Raw genomic sequence first — 19,047 nt, forward strand, 5'->3', positions numbered from 1 at the left:
ATGCCATTAGCCTGTCAGTGTAGGCAAAATCTTCCTGCAGAAACAGTGAATCTACAGAAAAGAGCTCTTCTGGTAAACAGTGAAAAGGTAAAATTATTATGTTATAATGTTGAGACACTCTTAGTTAAATGCATTTATGGGTTTTGAGTACACATGGGCATATCCAAAAAACATTTCTTTATTCAATGATGCATTTCTTTAAACAGTTCAGCTCCTACTGCTTCTATGAGCTGTATGGTTGTGGTAATACTGTTAATAATAGGCATTTGGGCAAAGCTTGGCACAGGTTAAGTACTTATCCCCCTTCAATGTTGATCTGGGATCACAAATTGTCACCCTCACTTCTGTGATTGAAGCCTTAGGGGCTGTTAAAAGAGGGTACACATGTTTACAATCAAAAGTAAAGAGGACAGTTGCATCTGAAAGGGTGAAAAAGAGGTACAAAAATTCACAGCAACAAACTCTTGTTCCACTAGCGCTTGAAGATACAGCATTGTCGTTTCAGCTGTGCTTGGTGTGCAGCATCTCGGTGAGTAAAGAGTTGCAGGGCAAATCTCCCAGAAGATGGCGCTGGTACAAATACTCCTCAACTTGCAAGCTAATGCTACGCACTTCAGGCAGCCTGAGCAGCAGCTGGCCAAACTTGTCTGAATGTCCTGGATGACTCCGCTGAGTGTGCTCCATCAGGGCTCTGTTCACCCTCTCTTGAGTGTGCTCCACCTGCCTGCGACTCTGCACTGATTTCACATCTACAGAGAAGATGCATGGACATTCATCATCAACACACAATACATAAGTAAAATGTAACATAAGAAAAATGCACAACCACAAAGTCACAAAGTTGACTAAAATGCTATATCTGATTTATATATATAAAGGGTCTAATCATGAGACTTTTAAAAGGAAAAGCTCACCAGGGTTGAATAGCACCAAGTATTTGAGACAGACAAACTCATGTCTGTCAAACTGGAGTGCCTTTAGTTTGGACACCAGGTCCTGGGTCCTTGATACCAGGCTACTCAATGTCACTCCTGCCTGAGAGATAACAGTCGACACCTCAATCTGCATGAGAATGAGAGAACTAAAATTAATGTATATGTGCAACCAAATTAAATACTGTACACGTCCAATACAAACACATTTTTGATGACCATAACAATTCAGCATTTGGTGCAGTTAGTGGTAAACTTCACCTGTTGTCCTGTGACCAGATATATGCAGCCCTCTTTGCCGTAGGTCACCTGTCTACAGAGGTGGTCCAGGACCAGCAGCTCACTCCAACAGCTCTGCAGCAGCACCATCTGGTCCTCCACCTGTGGAACATAAAAAGTATGATCTAAATGTAGTGGCTAATTAAAGATGGTGGCCTATGAACCTCAGTCAGCACCCATTGCATAGTGTAAATGTAGTGTAAATGCCATACACCTGCTTACACAGCTAATTAGAGATTTCACTTGCTGTGAAAAGTTTTATTTAACATTATGTCCCATGATTTCATGATTCATCACCTTGAGCTCTTTGAAGAGTGCACTGTTCCTGGCCCACTCCACAAGCCCAAACAGAGTCTGATCAGCCATTTTACACATGATGCTGAAAGTATTTAAGCGGTCATGTTTGCCTCGGTTGGCCTGTTCTCTCTGCAGGCTGGCCACAACCTTGGCACATAACTGGCTCTCATCCTGCTCTCCTGCCAAGAGTTGGCTAAGGAAGTTGGGTGTTAGCATGGCTGATGAGGGGGTGATGAGGGTTTGGGCAGGAGCCTGGGTGAGAGGGGTGGTTGAGCTTGGTGTTGAGCAGGGGGATGATGCTGGTGTGCTTCTTGGTCTGAATGAATTGTTAGGGGTTGGATGCACTGAATAGTCTGCGGGAGCCGGGCTGTAGCTAAACGGCATTTCTCCTTTCTCCTGGAGGTATACAGGGACAGGGTGGTGGTACAGTCCAGGGTAGGGTAGGGGCGGAGGAGTGATCACCCTGTCTGCGTTCACTGTGCAATCCAGAGGCATGGGCGCACACGACTGCCCCATGCCAAAGGGATACATGTGGGACTGATGAAAAGCATCAGAAGACGATGGAGCACTTGAGTGACTGTCCATAAGGTGAGGGTCATTTGGAGCTGTGGGCCGGTGTGTTTGTGTAGTTTCCATCTTAATCCTGTGGGGAGCAGTATTTGCCTGGTGATACACCTTTTGCTGTTTCATCTGCCTGTCCCGTCGGTACAGAGGGCCAAATTTATTCCTGCCACCTCTCATACGATCTGCTCTAACCGCTGTTGATAGAACATGAAACAAATGTTAATGGTTTTGGTTATTGCTAGAGGTTATTGTTAGAAAACTGAAAATGTGCCCACCACACTTTTAGAGCTCAGATGAACTCTGCTATACAAAGTCATCATACATAAACTGGGTCATTACAGGCATTACTTGTACTGGTTTATGACTTCTTAGATGAGTCATATGGAAGAAAAGAACATGCATGTCAGTGGAACACAATGCATGTTGCAATGGAGCAGAATAAGTGTCCATTGGCATGTATTTTTCTATGTGGGGAATGGGGACTTTTTACTGTACCTTCTCTCTTCATGCCCACTGCCAAACACTTCTGGAAGCGACAGGAAGGACAACGTTTCCTCTGAGAAAGGTTCACAGGGCAGCTCTGTTGTTCTGCACAGGTGTAATGCTTGTTATTCTGCACTGAGCGTTTAAAGAAGCCCTGCAGAGAAGAGAGCAAGATAAAAAGACCATGAGCCTTGCTTTCCTTCTCTGCAAATTAAATGAAAATAAATATATACCTTAGTTCTATAGTAGGTCATAACTATGGCTTTATGGTGTGTACTATAAAACCATAGCACCACAGTGCCATGAGAGAATAGTTTTTATGACATTGACTTTCCAAACCCTGTCCTGCTTCACCAAGTTTACCTTGCAGCTCTCACAGGTGAGCAGCCCATAGTGGTATCCTGACACTTTGTCTCCACACACTGGGCAGCTCTCATCTGACTCCAGTCTAGTGTCCGGCTCTGTCTTTAGCTCCTGAGCTGAGGAACGACACAACATTTAAAGTTAAGTGAAATGCACAGTATGACACAAACTTGAGCTGATGAAGTTGACCTATGTGGCACAAGGCGAGAAAACAAGTGCTGTTTGTTAAATGGAGATTGTCATGGTGATGTGCCAAGCTGCTCAAAGCATATAGCCTACAGTACACGCTCCTACTGGCTTAGGAGCAAATCACGCTCCAGCACTCTTTCCTGTTCCCATTTTCTGTCCTCCATTTTTCTCCTCTAGAATAAAATACAGAGATGCCAAAGGTAAGCAGATGTCCCCCTCTGTTGTATTTGTTTTGTTGGGAATGATTGTTGAGTGTTAATACAAACAATAATACTATGTCATAATATTCCAGTTTTGCACCAATCCAGGTCATATCTTGAGTCAGCCAGAAAATAGACTTGAATTGATAATATCTCCGGCAACATAATGTCATATTTCAGTGGTTGGAAAAACTGGAGTACTATGCTGTAAGTGTGTCACACTGAGGTTTATTGGTCAGCTGTTGAGAGAGCAGCGATCAGTACAGGACCATCCCTCTGTTGCAGACACTACCTTATCACTCGGCTTGATTCGCTTGATCACAGATATGACCCTTACATAATTCCCAGAGATGACTGGTTACTTCTATGGAAACCAGTCTCCCAAATGAAAAACCCAAACATAACGGTGAACCACTTTTATACCTTATTCTTCTGTAAATGTGGATTATCAATCAAATAATCAAGCTAATGAATGCCATTAATATTGAATCATAGCCTACACATTTCCTCACACTCCAACTTTCAGAACATGACTTTTTACACTTTTATAAAACTGTACAATATTTTCTGTAACCTGCCTACAAGGTTATTATCTACCCACGGTGCACTTCCAGCTTGTACTCACATGTTGATGATCCTTCCCAAGTTAATAGATCCTCAGGGTAGTTGCCCGGTTGGTGGGCAAGAGCCTGGGGCTGCTGTGGGTGATAATCGGGTTGGTCCATTCTGGCTGGTGGGACATGAACTCCACAGTTAGTCCAATCTGATCTTCATTGTCACAGAGATCAGGAGACCAGACGGACACCGCAGGAGAGCCAGAGAAAGGCCAACAGGCAGCCCCGAAAGCCCCGGTGGACTGATGGTTGTTTAAGGCCCACAAATGGACTTCGATCTGTAGTGAGTGTCATAAAACCTCTCCTGACTGGCACTCCTACCCAGTCAGTCAGTAAGTCAGTCAGTCAGTCAGCAACCCCTCCATGGTAGACAGTCAGATAGCCACCTGCTGGAATGTTACTGTAGTGAAATCGCTCGAGTATTATTGAGCCATCCTGGTACTCAGCTGATAAGATAAGACTCTACTAAAGAGTGCCGTTGAACTGCAGCCATTCAGATTTAATAAATTAGTTTCTTCATTAGTATTCTGTATTGTAGCATTGCAATGTATGCAGTGGTGGAAGAAGTACATAGATACCAGTACAATGATGTAGAAATATTTAATCACGAATAATGGCCCTTTATTCAAAATCCTATTTAAGTGAAGGCACAGCATTATCAGCAAAATTTACTTTAAGTATCAAAAGTAAAAGTTCTTGTGCTGCAGAAAAGTGATACCTGTGAGTGATTATTAGATTAGATTGTTAATACTTATGCATCAATGTGTAAGTAGCATTTTCTTGTTGTAGCTGGTTGAAGTGGAGCTCATTTTAACAATCATACCTATTGGTCAGACCCCTCTGAGGGGTTGTGATGTGATTAATAGAGCATAAAAGAAAAAAAATCTGCTCTACAGATGTGTAGTCATTTGAAAAAAACTTTTATATAATCTTTGTTTTTTGTGAAATATTGGATAATCTCTTTGGGCCTTATTTAAATGAAACCATCTGAGAAGTAACTAACAACTCATGACCAAAGGCTCCAATCAGAATCACAGGCCAAACAGTTCATCTTTAGTAATATATTGTGTTTTATAACAGATATAACAGATCATCATTTTTTTTGGTAAAATCTTAACCCGCAAAGTAATTAGTAACTGTAGCTGTCAAATAAATCTAGTGGAGTAAAAAGTATTTCCCTCTCAAATGTGGTGTAGTAGAAGTATAATAAAGCAGAAAATGGAAGTACTCAAGTAAAGTACAAATACTTTAATATTGTACTTAAGTACAGTGCATATGTAAATGTATTTAGTTACTTTCAACCAAATAATTCATGTGTAGTCTCTTCAGGTAAACATCAGTTGTTCTTCTTTAGTAAAACATAATTTATTTACCTTAATAATCCAAGGAAAAGGAAAAGAAATTTGAAATTTTTTCTTTATTCAGTGTAATGCAAAATTAGTCAATCAGAGAAGTTAGAGACTGTGATTATATTGTTCCACATTGCCAGCCTGTGCTTGATATGATAAGGTGCCATTCAGCAGTTCCGAATGGCACAGGTTGCTTTGATGAAGCTCACGGTGACGTCAAAGTGATAGGGCAGTTCAAGGGTGGATGGTTATGACACCTGCACATTAGCTTGTAAATGGATTATGGCATTCATCAATAAAACAATCTACCTACTATTCACCAGTCTGTTTAGTATCTGACACTTGACACAGTCTCTATACTCTCCTACTTTCAGAAGGTGAATGTTCATGAAGTGAAAAATATTCAATAAATCTTAATGCACGTCACTAAAAAGCTGTGGGTGCTGGGATGTAGATGTACAGTTGTGTAGTCCTGGAAGTAATGCGCTTGCTGAGCTTTGTAATGCCATCTGGTGGTGCCACAGAATAAAACTGAAGTGGGACTGGATCACCCTTTGCAGGTTACATCTAATGTTAAACCAGCTTTAGACACATTTTTAGGGTAGGTCCAAAGAGGTCTTTGATTGGTTAAGAACAACGAAAAGAAATCACTGCAAATAGGAAACTTTATTGAATATTAACAAAAAAAAAAAAAAAATCAAACCATCAGACAAGCCAGTAGGCACATCTTTACAAGTAGCTAGTACATTGTGTTTTCAATTCAAATATACATTTTTAAAATTGGTGCCCTCACTGGCCGGTTATATATATACCAAATTATGACTTGAAGCAATGTCCAACTACAACATATACAGCTCTTCATATATATTGTCAGCTGTGAGCTGTCAATCCACAGGGCTCACAGTATTCAAGAGAAAATAGAAGACTCCAATTCCTCGCTGCTGTAACACACTGGGTCATCCTCTGCGACAAACCAGACCTCATTATGCCTGTTGAACATCGTCATTGGACTGCAAGAAATAAATGCACACACACACAAACACAAACACTCAATAAGTTATTGCAAAATATAAAATCATCAGCAAACACTGAAGTTGTTTTTTGGGATACAATCTGATTATCACTAAGAAAAACACCTGTTATATCCAACAGCATAGTGGAAGCCTCTTTTGTATTCTGCACCAACTGAGTTGAGGGCAGAGGAGAGACTACTAGCTTTTTTACTGTCAGCCATGGATGTCATCCATCCTCCGTAGCTCCGCACATACATCTTCACATCTGGCGTCTTCTGGATATACACCTGTAAGTTAGCAAATTTTCATTATCAGCCAGACTTTAAGGTGGACATCACAGAAAAAAAAATCATACTAACTAAATGAAGCTTGATGCATTCTTTTTCTGACATTTTTTGTCAGGGAAGCTTGCCTTATCATCAGTAGGTTGGGGGGGATTCATCTGATGTTCAACTGGCAACAAGAAACTCATCGTGTAGACACCCATTTCCCAGAATTTCTTGTCAGTCATTTTCACAACAACAGGAGCTGTCATTTCAATCGTTTTTGCTGAAGGTAAACAAAAGAGATAGAAAATATTTTTGTTTAAAAATGTCACAAAATTCCCAGATAATGTCAGCAAGTAGAAAGTACATAACAAACATTAAATCCATATAAAAAGCATAAGAAAACGTAAGTATAGGATATTAAGTGAATATAAACACACACACACCATTGTCGTTGGCACCAGTGATGTAACGATACAGTCTTTTGAAGGCTCTCATTGCTGCTATCTCCATGAAGAAGGATGTCTCGTCAGTTGAAACCCATTTCACGGAGTCATAGTGACGGACCTGAACAAAGATGGTAGAGTGGGGTTTTAGAAAAAGTTTCTTGCACCTGAAATGTGATAAGGTTTCTCTCTTGTTCAGACACACTCACCTCATAGTCTGCAGTCTCACAAACGAGATCAAACAACAAACACTGTTGTGTCTCAGTACAGAACTGCAACTGAGAGGAGTTTCTGTGAAATTAGAGAGGAGGCTATTAAAAAAGACACAGATACATGAATTAAGAGGTATATGCATTGTATATTGTGTTAATATCTTTATTTATTCATATATGCATCGATCTACTTCATGAACTGACTAGTGATTTTCATTTTCTTCAACACATTTTTACTCTGTAATTTTGGTCAAATACAGCAATATACTATAAGGGGGAATTAAATTAAGGTTTCTTACCCAACTCTGGCCTCAGCTGTTAGCAACAGCAGAAAGCCAACAAGCCCTGAAATATAAATCCTGAGAAACACACATGTATTATGTTTTCACTCAGCATTACATAGCCATTTTTGTTCATCCAGTGAAAAGAGGGTGGTTTTCATACAACATATAGGCACCAAGAAAATTATAAAGATTTCAATTCAGTGTGTTTCATCTAAGACAATCTGGAAAGTAAAAATGTACTTACATCCTGAGAGAGTGTTGGGTTCCGTGTTTTTGAAATTTGGATCTGCACAGTCTGGTGCAAAGCAACTATTTATGCCAACTCAAGTTATGAAAGAAAAGCTGGCCACTCCCTGAGCCCATAACACAAACCAGACAATACACTGTCATGACCAATGGGAACCCAAAGCAAAAGCAAGGGAAACTGGGCAGAATTATAACAAAAACCGGAAAGACACGTTTAAGTGTATGTGTCAATAACATGTTTTATAACCTCTGCAACCACAGCCTGTCATTAAAATGATCGCAAGGAAATCAAGGAAGATCTGGTTTGGACTACTCTGTGCCGGGAGCTGATGCAATGTCAGGAACACCTCGACAGTTTAACACAATCTACTGCAACAAATGTTAACCATATGAAGCAATGTTAAATGTTAAGTTTTGATTGAGACTGCCAGAGTAGTGTTGATGTATATTGCATTCTGCTATAAACTACCAGTGCTATTTTGTGTGCATGTAAGAAGAAACATACAGGTGAGTGTTGAGCCAGGTAATCCTCTCTGGCAGGCTGCATTGTACTGCGGGTTCTCTATTTATGCATATATCTGAAATCACTATGAGAAAATGTAGAACAAGAATTATTTTCATTGACAAAAAAAATGTCCTCTGGCATCTTTCTGGGACTTTCCTAAATACTGGGAGCACATGCTATTTTTGTATTTTGCTACTGTGTGCCAAACTTCCTCTGGAAAATTGTTTATTTTGAATCATGGTAATCCTTAAAGTGAAATCCTTAAACCTTAAGCGAAATGCATAAATACACTTTCTGACCTATTTGTTGATGTTGACCACTATATTAGATGTTGCTCATTTTCACAGTCTGTCATGTGTCATACCAACAGACAAATACATATGAAAGAAAAAAAAGAGTACCTTTTGATTGTTACTTCTCTCTCCCGCTCTCAATTCCTGGCCAGGGTTTACTTGCAACTATGATAACCTGATAACCCTCTCTGGCCCCCTATTCTAATAATTACAAGAACAACAAATTAGGATTCATATATTTTTAAGTTAAATAATAAATAAACAGCTTAGTTTGTGCTGTTGCAGAACATCACGTGAGGCGGTGGTTCATGTTATTACTCTCAGAGTGAAACGCCTAGTTCCCAGGCAATATTATTTACCACCACATTGTATTGAATGTCCTAAATGACTACCCTGGCTTGGGTATACACAGTCAAACCGAGATAAACAAGAAGCTCAGACAGAAATGATGGACTTAGTATGTTAACATTTATGTCACAAGAGAATTACTTATATTGTACCTTTTGTTAGCACAGTCCACATGATACCTCTTTTGTACCTGCATAACACCAAATCCCTGGAGTTTCATCCCATTCTAATCACAGTTGTGTCCCTGATATTCAACCGTAGAACAAAAGGTCCAACGATCACACCCATATGTACAATAGACAGGAGAGCTTTGGTGCACAATCAGGCTCCATGGAAAATTCATGTGATTTGTTCATGTGTATGTTATAAAATCCAGACATGTTATAATTGGTTTTGTTGAAGACGGTGAGTCAGTATGAATTTAATTTGAACTGATCACCATAACTGAAACATTGTAAACAAAGATGTTAAAAAATATGAAACACTCTTAAACAAACTTATAAAATTACAAAATATTAGGTGCTCATTTTCTTTGTGTGCCCATAGATATTTTGGCACATTTCAGTTCTGCTTATCAATGAAAAACAAAACTCCATCTCTTTAATGAAGATAAGTAATCTAAGTATTTGTGCTCTGGTGTTTGAAAAAGAATTTTGAAATTGATGATTGTTTTAAATGCATGAGCGAGTGTGCAGACTATCTTTCTTTCTAAACTTAAATCAGATTAAATTCTTATGTTAAATTTAAGATTCACAGTAATGACTCATGGTCCAAATAAATTTAAAATCGGAATTTAAGGCATTTTAAGACCTGCAGACATCCTGCTCACTACACAACTTTGGGTTAGCCTCTCAAGATAAATTGTTTTGATTTATATTTCATTTTTAGTTTTTAGACAGTAAATATTAATATGCACAAAGTATAATTAAAACACACTCCAGCTTTCTAATTTGTGATAGTTAGATTACAAGTTGTAACATATGGCATGTAACAGAAGGAAAGGTCTAGACATTTGGTGTGAATTTCTATAAAACTTTCTGTACAGTCTTATATAAGCCTTTTATTGTTTCAGATATTGTGCTTGAAATTCTACTACATCACCAGTATGTAATTTCTGCACCTTGATTATAATGCCAGTCTTAACCACTGCACATAATGTAACAATGGAAAGAACCTCCCTGCTTCCTTCATCTCTTCAAGCCCAATAAAGGCTTTTATTATCACTTTTGTGAATAAACACTGAGTACTCGTAATGCAATTGGAGTGGAGCAGCAGCTTTTCCTCTTTTTGTCTGGGACAAAGGAAACACTCCCTCAGGTCTTTGTCCAGCTCTCACACATTCTCAAGTGTTATGACATAAACATGTCTTTCAACTCCTTTCATAATAATGTTGTCTGTAAATAAACTTGCTTATAAAATTATTCAGAAACATATATTGTATTAGTTATATCACCATATTGTTGTTATGAGTCTTGTTACAATAGGGGAACAACACTCAATTAACAAAAAAATAATGCATCTTCTTTTGATAAACTAATGGTTAACAGCAACGTGCTGAATAATGTTTGTAATTATGGTATCAGTTCTGTCAACAATTAAAAATTAATTAAGACCTTAATTGTTACATCCTGGACTGAATGAAAGAAATTAAAATGAGATCAGTCTTGTCCACTAACGGCAACTACATGGTCAGCTTATTACTGTGATACTTACAAATAGCTTTGATTGTTTTATTATGGTATTGTGTCTGCCTTGATGATAAGTGGAGGTGACTGCGGACCTGAATGTATGTAAATTCATCAGTATACATCATGGATGTATTAATATCAATCAGCTCAGTGTTAGTATTATTATTACAAATAACAACAGTAACATACTTTAAAAAAAAAGACACATGTTCGCACTACTTTATCAATAAAAACCAATACAAACCAATGGGTGACGTCACGGTGACTAAGTCCATTATTTTTTATTAGTCTATTGCGCTGCTTGTATTTAGAGTCAGGAGTGATTTCTGACCTCTAGTGGTGACAGCGAGGAACTGCAACCAGTAAATTCTTCAAATCAGCGTCAGTGCAGACATGATAGCGCAGTAAAATAACTGCAGCGCAGTGCTGTCTTATTCTATTAACAGAAATATTCCCTTTTCATTGCTTTACATGTATCGTATTATGTGTTTCTGTGTCACATGTTTAAAATAGTAACTGACAATGTAGTGTAATGTCCTTTCTATATTTTTTAAACAAACAAACTATTGCTCTGTATGCTTATAAATGATAGCTTAGTTATTTAAAATCTTATAATATTCTTTCTTTTTTAAGGTGACTTTGCAACATCTGTCTAGGCTATCAGTTATTCATAATCATGTTAGTACTGATTATGGTTAATGGTATCTGTATTGCTTATGTACACATATCATAAAATATGAAGCCCTGCACAATGTAATGCAACCCAATAAACAACCATAATGACCAGCTTTGTGAATGTCTTTTCCACCTTCATTAACATACTCGCTGGTGGACAGAATATTAGAAACACACAAAAAAACTGTCTTTTCCATTTTATTTTGCCATAGTCTATCTGGGTTGAAGCTGGGTGGAACTGACCTGAGAGTATTTACAATCATGAGTGTTTACTGCCCTTCAGTGGTCACAGAGAGGAAATGCAGTATTACAAAAAAGTGACTGCAACAGTGTAATATTGTTGATCATATTATGTACTAGGCTACTCATTATTACTGTGATTATTAGAAATAACAGCAGTAATAAATGTATTGGTAACAACTGTCTCTACCTGCTAAAAATGTTCTAATTAACGTCAAAGCAGACATTATAGCATCACTAGGTGTGAGGATGATTTACAGTTTTGGGATATGGATATGGATGGGTGAAGCAATTTTAAAATATTTTTGCAAATAATTGAGATCATAAGACTGTTCAGAATTTCACCCGATAGACGATTACTTTATTAACATGTATTTTTCAAAGGGAAATTATTTGTGATAGTAATGGCCTGATGAAATAGCCTTTTCCCAACCAAATCGCCAGCATAAAACGTTGAACGTCATTGAACGTTTCTCCAAACCACGGACCACGTTTCAATATTGGTCGCATTTTAAGCTTTTCTCGTGTCATTTAACGGTTTAACATTTGGTTAGGGTTAGGAAAAGATCATGGTTTGGGTTAAAATACCCGGTTTTGTAGCCAGAAAAAACGGCTGCAAATGTTCCGACGTCTCCTCAAAATGCACTTTATGATTATTGGTTTTGTAGTTAAGGGAGTTCTTGTGGTCAGCATAGGAACTACAACTCCCACATACTGAGTCTGTTTATGTGACCCATTTTAGGTAATCGCTAGGCTTATGTAGCCGCCTGTCACGCTGTGACTAGGTCGTGTCCTGCTCCATGAGTACTTCATAGTTCACAGTCTCTGCTTCCCACATCTGCCTCTGTGGAAGACGCGCTGCTCGCTCTGCAGGTTGGTAAACCACAACACCACCTACAACTAGACCTACAGAAACCCAAGTCTGGACTTTGATGTGGTTAACTAGTCCAGGAGGGATTTAGTGCCTGTATTATTCAGAGTCGACTGCATTTTATCCCCTGCGGTGTCACACTTTGGGTGATATACAGGACATTACATCAATCAAGTACTGTACCTAACTATAATTTTGAGGTACTCATACTATATTGAGAGTAACCATGCTACTCTATACTTCTATGCCACTACATTTGAGATGGAAATATTTTACTTTTCACTCTGATGGTGGAAGAAGTATTCAGATTCTTTACTTAATTACACGTTCTAGTACAGCAATGTAGAAATACTCCATTACAAGTAAAAGTCCTGCATGAAAAATGAAAAATGCAGTTAAAGTATTGCAGTAAAAGTAGTGGCTTGGTCACTCTGACTGATATATTATCATATATGACATCATTCGATTATTAATACTAAAGCATCAGTGTGTAAGCAGCATGTTACTTTTGTAGCTGCTGGAGGTGGAGCTAGTTTGAACTACTTTATATACATTAAACTGGTTTATTCCAGTGGTTCCCAACCTAGGGGTCGGGTCCCTGCAAAGGGTCACCAGATAAACCTGAGGGGTCATGAGACGATTAATGGGAGAGAAAAGAGGAAAAACCAAAGTTCTGATACACAAATCTGTTTTCAGTTTTTGGACTTTTTCTCTAATCTTTGATTTTTTGTGAAATATTTGATCATTTTAACATTTAGGCTATTGAAATGAAACCATGTGAGATGTTTAGAGGGAAAAGTCACCATTTGGTGGAGCTGTTAACAACTCAGAGACATCTGAAATGTGACCCCAACTACACACTGCTTTTTGTAAGACGTCAAAAGCCAAAAAGTTAGGAAACCACTGGTTTCATCTTAAATAATGTGTTGTATTTTAAAAGCTTGTTATATGATCCATTGTGTCAAATCTACATCTGAAAAGTGACTAAAGATGTCAAATCAATGTAGTGGAGAAGAATATCTCCCTCTGAAATATAGTGGAGTGGAAGTACAGTACAGTACTTGAGTAAATGTACTTAGATACTTTCCACCACTGGATTTAATTACCTACCTCGACCAAGCTGCTTACTCTAAGTCATCCCTAATAACAAGACATGATTTTAATACACATTGATATAACAATGTGAAGGGGCCATTCAGTCTGATGAGCGCTTTTGAATGCAGGACTTTAATTTGAGTTTTTTCCTCTTTGCATGGTATTTATACTTTTTTTTCATAGTATTCATAGTATCATTGAACAATTCACACTACATTTAAGCTTTTGCATCTGTAACATTGATAGTTTGACGTGTCGTGGACTATAACTCAAGGATGTAACTTAAATTCACCTCAAGAGTCTTAAGGCAGAAGCTCTAAATCATATGCTGTAATAGCTTTTTCTTTTTCTTCTGTCTCTTGTGTTGTAGAGATGACAAAGTACTTTTTTTCAGTGTTAATGTCAAACAGCAGTTATCCATTAGCTACTCTGAGGCATCCATATGCTATCATGTTGTGTGTCTTGAGAAATAAATATCTCACATACATAATTATACCTATGACAGAGTTCAAGTGTGAATAATGGAGCTCTCATACGAAGCACTAAGCTTGCTGTTGTAGGCAGATAAACATTCCAGGATACGTAAATCAGATTAGAGCACATATAATCCAGGCATTTTAGAGGACTCACTAATTTGCATTCAGTGATCATTCAGATTGAAACCCTTAAATAAAAAAGCAGAGACACTAATTCCTTCACTTACAGTTGTGTCAATAAACCATAATCCAATGCAGCTGCAAGACGTTCCATTTTGACCATGCAACAGTTTTCATGGATGTTTTCTTGGGATATTCAAATAGCATTCAAGGCAAAGTGAGAAATCAGTGACCCAAATAGATGTACACACATCATGTTTAAGAAAAATGGGTTCAACAAAAAGTTGTTCATCACAGAATAACCTGAACTTTGCAGATTGGTGATGATGAAGACATAATGTTAGAGGAATATTCCTTTAGTTCAATTTCCCTGTTTACAGTGTTGTTTGATCAGCCTGGATCTCCCTAAGCCCTGAGGTCAAAGGTCAGAGAGCCATGGGGACCAGGAGGGTGCTGGTGACCGGGTGCTCCTCTGGCATCGGCTTGGCTGTGGCTGCACGGCTGGCCAAAGATGAGCTCAAACGGTTCAAAGGTCAGCCATTCACTCTCCTCAATCATCATATGACACACAGAAATAACCACTGACAGCCAGTGTATTCATTTTTTATTTGGGGCAGTGGTTGCCACAATGAGGGATCTTGGGAAACGGGGACCATTGGAGAAAGCAGCTGGTGACTCCTTAAACAAAACCCTGGAAATCAAACAATTAGATGCCTGCTGTGAAGCCTCCATCAGAGAGTGTGTCAACAGCCTGCCAGACAGACGGGTGGATGTTCTTGGTCTGGCATCTCTCTTTTACATTCTTCCATGAACACATCTGAAGTTAATTTTGGATTTCTCCACAAACATATAATGACGTAGAATGCTCTGCTGTTGCAGTGAACAATGCAGGGATCGGCATGATTGGGCCGCTGGAGTGCCAAAGTATCGCTGCCATGAAGGAGCTCTTTGACACAAATGTCTTTGGCCTGGCACGGCTGGTGAAAGAGGTGTTGCCTGACATGAAGCGGCGGCAGAGCGGCCATATTGTGGTGATGAGCAGCGTTATGGGAATACAGGGTGTGTATGTTTGTCTCTGTGAAATTAAAGAAGAAGTTAATTAAAAGAGTTAAGAGGTTGCTAAAAGGGTTCCTCATATTTCTTCACAGGGCTTCTGTTCAATGATGTCTACTCTGCCTCCAAATTTGCTGTGGAAGGATTTTGTGAAAGTCTGGCAGTGCAAGCACTGAAGTTTAACATCAAGTGATTACATGTCCTGAAAAATACATCAACTTAAACAACTTAATGCAGCCACCCCACAAGTGCCCATGATCAAACTAAATCTTGAGTTATCAGTAAGCCCATAATGGTAAGATGTTTAAAACTTGTTGATTGTAATGGAACAGTACAACCTATATGTTATCTCTTTTATGTTTCTGTCACAAGGACAACTCTAGTGGAACCTGGCCCAGTGATAACAGAGTTTGAAAGGAAAGTGTACGAGGATGCTGAGAACATGGATCTATCAGGGGCAGACGAGGAGACTGCCAGAATCTTCCGTGAAATTTATCTGCCGTACTCTAGAAAGGTCTTCGCCTCATTAGGACAGACACCAGAGGAAGTGGCAGAGGCAAGTGATAACTACTATGATTTTATTCAGGTTTAACAGATCACCAAAAATATTTGTTTTGACAGTGAAAATGCATAATGAGGAAGCACCATCCAGGGTTGAAATATTGTTGTTTTTATTATTCAGCAAACACTTAAAGTGATCACAGCCACGGAGCCCCCTCTGCGCCACCAGACCAACCGTCTGTACATGCCCATGACTGCACTGAAGCATGCAGATCCAACGGGGCGTCTCCCTCTGGACACTTTCTATAAGATGATCTTTAAGCATGACAATGTGTTCAATGCTACTCTTGGGGTGCTGCGAATGCTGCAGAAGAGGGTAGGGAAGAAATAAAGATTTGACTGACAAGTCACACAGACTATACATTTTAATCTTACGGAGAAGGTACAACAGATAGTGATTGAATGAAGTTGTTACAATGTGTTGTCACTGTGTTTTTTAAGTATAATATCCAACAGGAAGGTGACAAGTTTTTTTCCTGAGCAGCAATGAACACAGCACAGGCCATAGGATATTATCCGTATAGTAACTGTAAACATAATGATAAATACTTGTACTTTATATTTATGTAATATTTCTTGCCGTGCAATCAATTTTTCTAACTATAGATTTGTATGTATTAATACTGTATAATAACACAAATGTTACATCCAAGCACTCTTCCATGTACTGTCCTCATTAAGTGTCAAGGATATTATGTTTTACAATTTTAAGGAATACAAGAGTAAAGCAATAAAAAGAATACAAAAGTCATATACTTCATTACACTTTTGATGTCATTTGCATAGTAAGTACCACTCTGTATATGATTTACCCTATTGTCAGACAGACTAGCACAAAGAAATAAATACTATAAAGATGATAAAGACAACTATATAATGAAATAAAATTAAAAAAACCAAAATAAATAATACATACAATATTTAACCATAATAAACTCATTAACTTTTGGGTCTTATTTTCATTGTAATAGCTTTCAAGGAATAATCATATCCTTTCCAAGACACCCAGTTAATTCCAATCCCATAGGTTGAGCTGCCCCATAAGTACATCCCGTTGGCGTTGACACTGTGGCATTCACCATACCACCATCCTCCCAGGTAGGTTTTAGCACAGTTTGAGGAATGAGTGTCCTGGTCTTTGTCAAATGTCGAGAACTTCTGACCGTTATGTTCACTTAGTGAATTTCCTGAAAACAACAGAAAATCAATTGTTCTAATGTCTTGGGATGTTGTAATGGCAATAGAGCCTTGCGCTCATGAATTACACTTGCATTTCTGATGACACAAGCATTGAAGCTACCATTTCACAATTTCTTAGACTCACCGGCTCCTCCATCTTTGAAGCCGCTAAAACTAAGCTTGTAGCCGTCCTGCTCCGGACCAACAGAAAATGAAGAGTAGTGAACGTACGCCTTTGCCCCCTCAAAGTCTTCCATTTCTATCCTCAGTTCATAGCTTTTCCTTTGAGTGAGGAGATGAATATTCTCCAGACCTTGCAGAGACAACATATATACAAGGATGGAAAAGGCACTTTTGAGGAAAGTGGTATAGACAAAAAAGGTGATTCCAAGTTTATCTTCAGCATCAATGGGTTTGCCTTCAGCAGTGCTGTGGAGCAAAAACTAACACAATGTCTCTACAACATGCTTCAGACCTGTGGATTGATGGAATCACATAAGAAAATCTAATTCACCAATCTGAATGAAGTCTTACCCAACCAGTATTCTCCAGATGCCTGTCCAAAACCAGTCCTGTACTGGTCCCATCCACGGTAAAAGTTAATGTTGCCATCTTTTCTTCTCTGAATGACCTGGAGTGGAATCTATTATTAGGGCCATTGCTCAAATAAAGTCAGTCAGCAGCTGTGTTTTCTTATATTGGTATTCCAAACAACCAGCTTCAAAGAAATACTTCATTAAATGTTTAATGAGCGATCTTTAGCTCCAAAATTTTCCCACTTTGCTTAATCATCATGATGAAAATGTCTTGTGGCCAAACACCGGTTCATTGTTTACCTTATTAATGGTTCTATTGTCATGCCCTCCACTTCTGCCTCCTCCGAGTGTGTGTGTGGGTGTGGGTGTGTGTGTCTCTCTCTCTCTCGTGTCTGTGTCTAAATTGCAGGAGTGGAGACAGGTGTGTGGGAGTCGGGCGAACAGCTGCCATCCATCAGGAGGTCTGCTTAAATATTGGGTGCAACCTCCTACTCACTGCCAGATCGTAGACTCTGTTCATACAGTCAGTCACGCTTCCAGCCTAACTTGTTACTGTTCTGTCAGTATCCAGCATTTGCCTAACTCTTGTCTCTCTGTGCCTGTAGAAGACCTCAGCCTGACCCCGGCCCTGTCTCCAGTCCTCCTGCCTCACCTGCACAGCCCATCCCTCTGCCTGGCTCCCCGCTCCATTCCCTCTGCCCAGCCTATCCCTCTACCTGGCTCCCCGCTCCATCCCCTATACCCAGTCTCACGCCCAGCCCAAGCCCCCAGGTTCCCCAGCTACCAGCCCAGACCTTGGCCCCAGCCTCCCAGTTTACTGCCTTGCAAATAAAATCCTTTTCCAACTCTACTTGCTGCCTTCTGCCTTGGTGTCCTGCTCGTGGGTTCATTAGCCTTAACATCTATATTCTTTACTTCTAATGCTGCTCTGTTTTTCCTTCGGATGCATGTTTGGTTAATGGACATTTCATTCCTTTTTTTTTAAACAGCTTTTTTTCTCAGTTTTTGGCACTGAGAATAGAATTATAAAACATTTTGAAGATCCAACACAAGGCAATGGGATATATTAGTAGTCTACAGAACATTCAGTGGCAATGGCTGTGTGATAAAACTGAGTTTTAGTGCATTCAAATATTTGATAGATAATATTTAAATATACATACCGTCCATTTACCACCATCAGGTTCATCCTCACAGCCCATGTCACAGTAGACCTGGACTGGGGAGACTGGTCCTGCTGGGTAAATGCTGTACACTCCACTATGACCAAAACCTCTGTTATACAAATCATTGCAATCAACTGGAAGAAACACATGGGAGCAGACTGCCACTGGGATCAGCAGGAGAAAAACAATAAAACCCTGTAATCAAACCACAAAAACTACTCTGAGCATTTGAAATATTTTATTATAATATTATTTTAATTAAAAATACTTGCATCAGTCACACCACACTCACCATTGTTGCTCTGGTGACGTAGCTCTATTGAAGTAAATCTTTATAGGTATATCTGCTAGCAATAATTGACTGAGACTGACTAGGTTTGATCTCCTGTGTGGCAAATTTACAGAGCAACTTGTTGATTTTCTTGGGACTGTGTAGTGGCTTATGGCAGCTGCTGGATGCAGCTAAAAATAAGATGAGAGATTTCAGTGTGTCCTTACTCTGAG

The 19,047-nt window shown here is 39.1% G+C and overlaps 4 protein-coding genes across 4 annotated transcripts; 1 reads left to right on the plus strand and 3 right to left on the minus strand.

Moving 5' to 3' along the window:
* Positions 1-198: 198 nt before the first annotated feature.
* Positions 199-4,152, minus strand: nr5a5 (nuclear receptor subfamily 5, group A, member 5). The gene is made up of 7 exons (XM_044331521.1): positions 3,933-4,152; positions 2,919-3,034; positions 2,568-2,709; positions 1,509-2,266; positions 1,194-1,313; positions 915-1,062; positions 199-749 (listed from the first exon to the last, which is right to left on the minus strand). Exons 1-7 carry the CDS (start codon positions 4,030-4,032, stop codon positions 502-504), a joined length of 1,632 nt encoding a protein of 543 aa, XP_044187456.1. The 5' UTR covers positions 4,033-4,152; the 3' UTR covers positions 199-501.
* A 1,765-nt stretch (positions 4,153-5,917) lies between these two features.
* On the minus strand, positions 5,918-7,877 carry soul5 (heme-binding protein soul5). The gene is made up of 7 exons (XM_044331894.1): positions 7,736-7,877; positions 7,507-7,566; positions 7,205-7,286; positions 6,996-7,116; positions 6,696-6,832; positions 6,407-6,570; positions 5,918-6,280 (listed from the first exon to the last, which is right to left on the minus strand). Coding segments are annotated over exons 1-7 (669 nt in total). The 5' UTR covers positions 7,738-7,877; the 3' UTR covers positions 5,918-6,177.
* A 4,338-nt stretch (positions 7,878-12,215) lies between these two features.
* On the plus strand, positions 12,216-16,413 carry zmp:0000001048 (retinol dehydrogenase 8). The gene is made up of 7 exons (XM_044332393.1): positions 12,216-12,359; positions 14,429-14,580; positions 14,666-14,827; positions 14,928-15,107; positions 15,197-15,290; positions 15,474-15,657; positions 15,784-16,413. Exons 2-7 carry the CDS (start codon positions 14,484-14,486, stop codon positions 15,991-15,993), a joined length of 927 nt encoding a protein of 308 aa, XP_044188328.1. The 5' UTR covers positions 12,216-12,359; positions 14,429-14,483; the 3' UTR covers positions 15,994-16,413.
* LOC122967643 (microfibril-associated glycoprotein 4-like) lies at positions 16,042-18,993 on the minus strand. The gene is made up of 5 exons (XM_044332394.1): positions 18,836-18,993; positions 18,541-18,738; positions 17,376-17,472; positions 16,987-17,154; positions 16,042-16,849 (listed from the first exon to the last, which is right to left on the minus strand). The coding sequence occupies exons 1-5, from the start codon at positions 18,836-18,838 to the stop codon at positions 16,602-16,604; spliced, it is 714 nt and encodes a 237-aa protein (XP_044188329.1). The 5' UTR covers positions 18,839-18,993; the 3' UTR covers positions 16,042-16,601.
* Positions 18,994-19,047: the final 54 nt, after the last annotated feature.

Source organism: Thunnus albacares, chromosome 17 (assembly GCF_914725855.1).
Source record: "Thunnus albacares chromosome 17, fThuAlb1.1, whole genome shotgun sequence".
In the NCBI taxonomy this organism is placed as follows: domain Eukaryota; kingdom Metazoa; phylum Chordata; class Actinopteri; order Scombriformes; family Scombridae; genus Thunnus; species Thunnus albacares.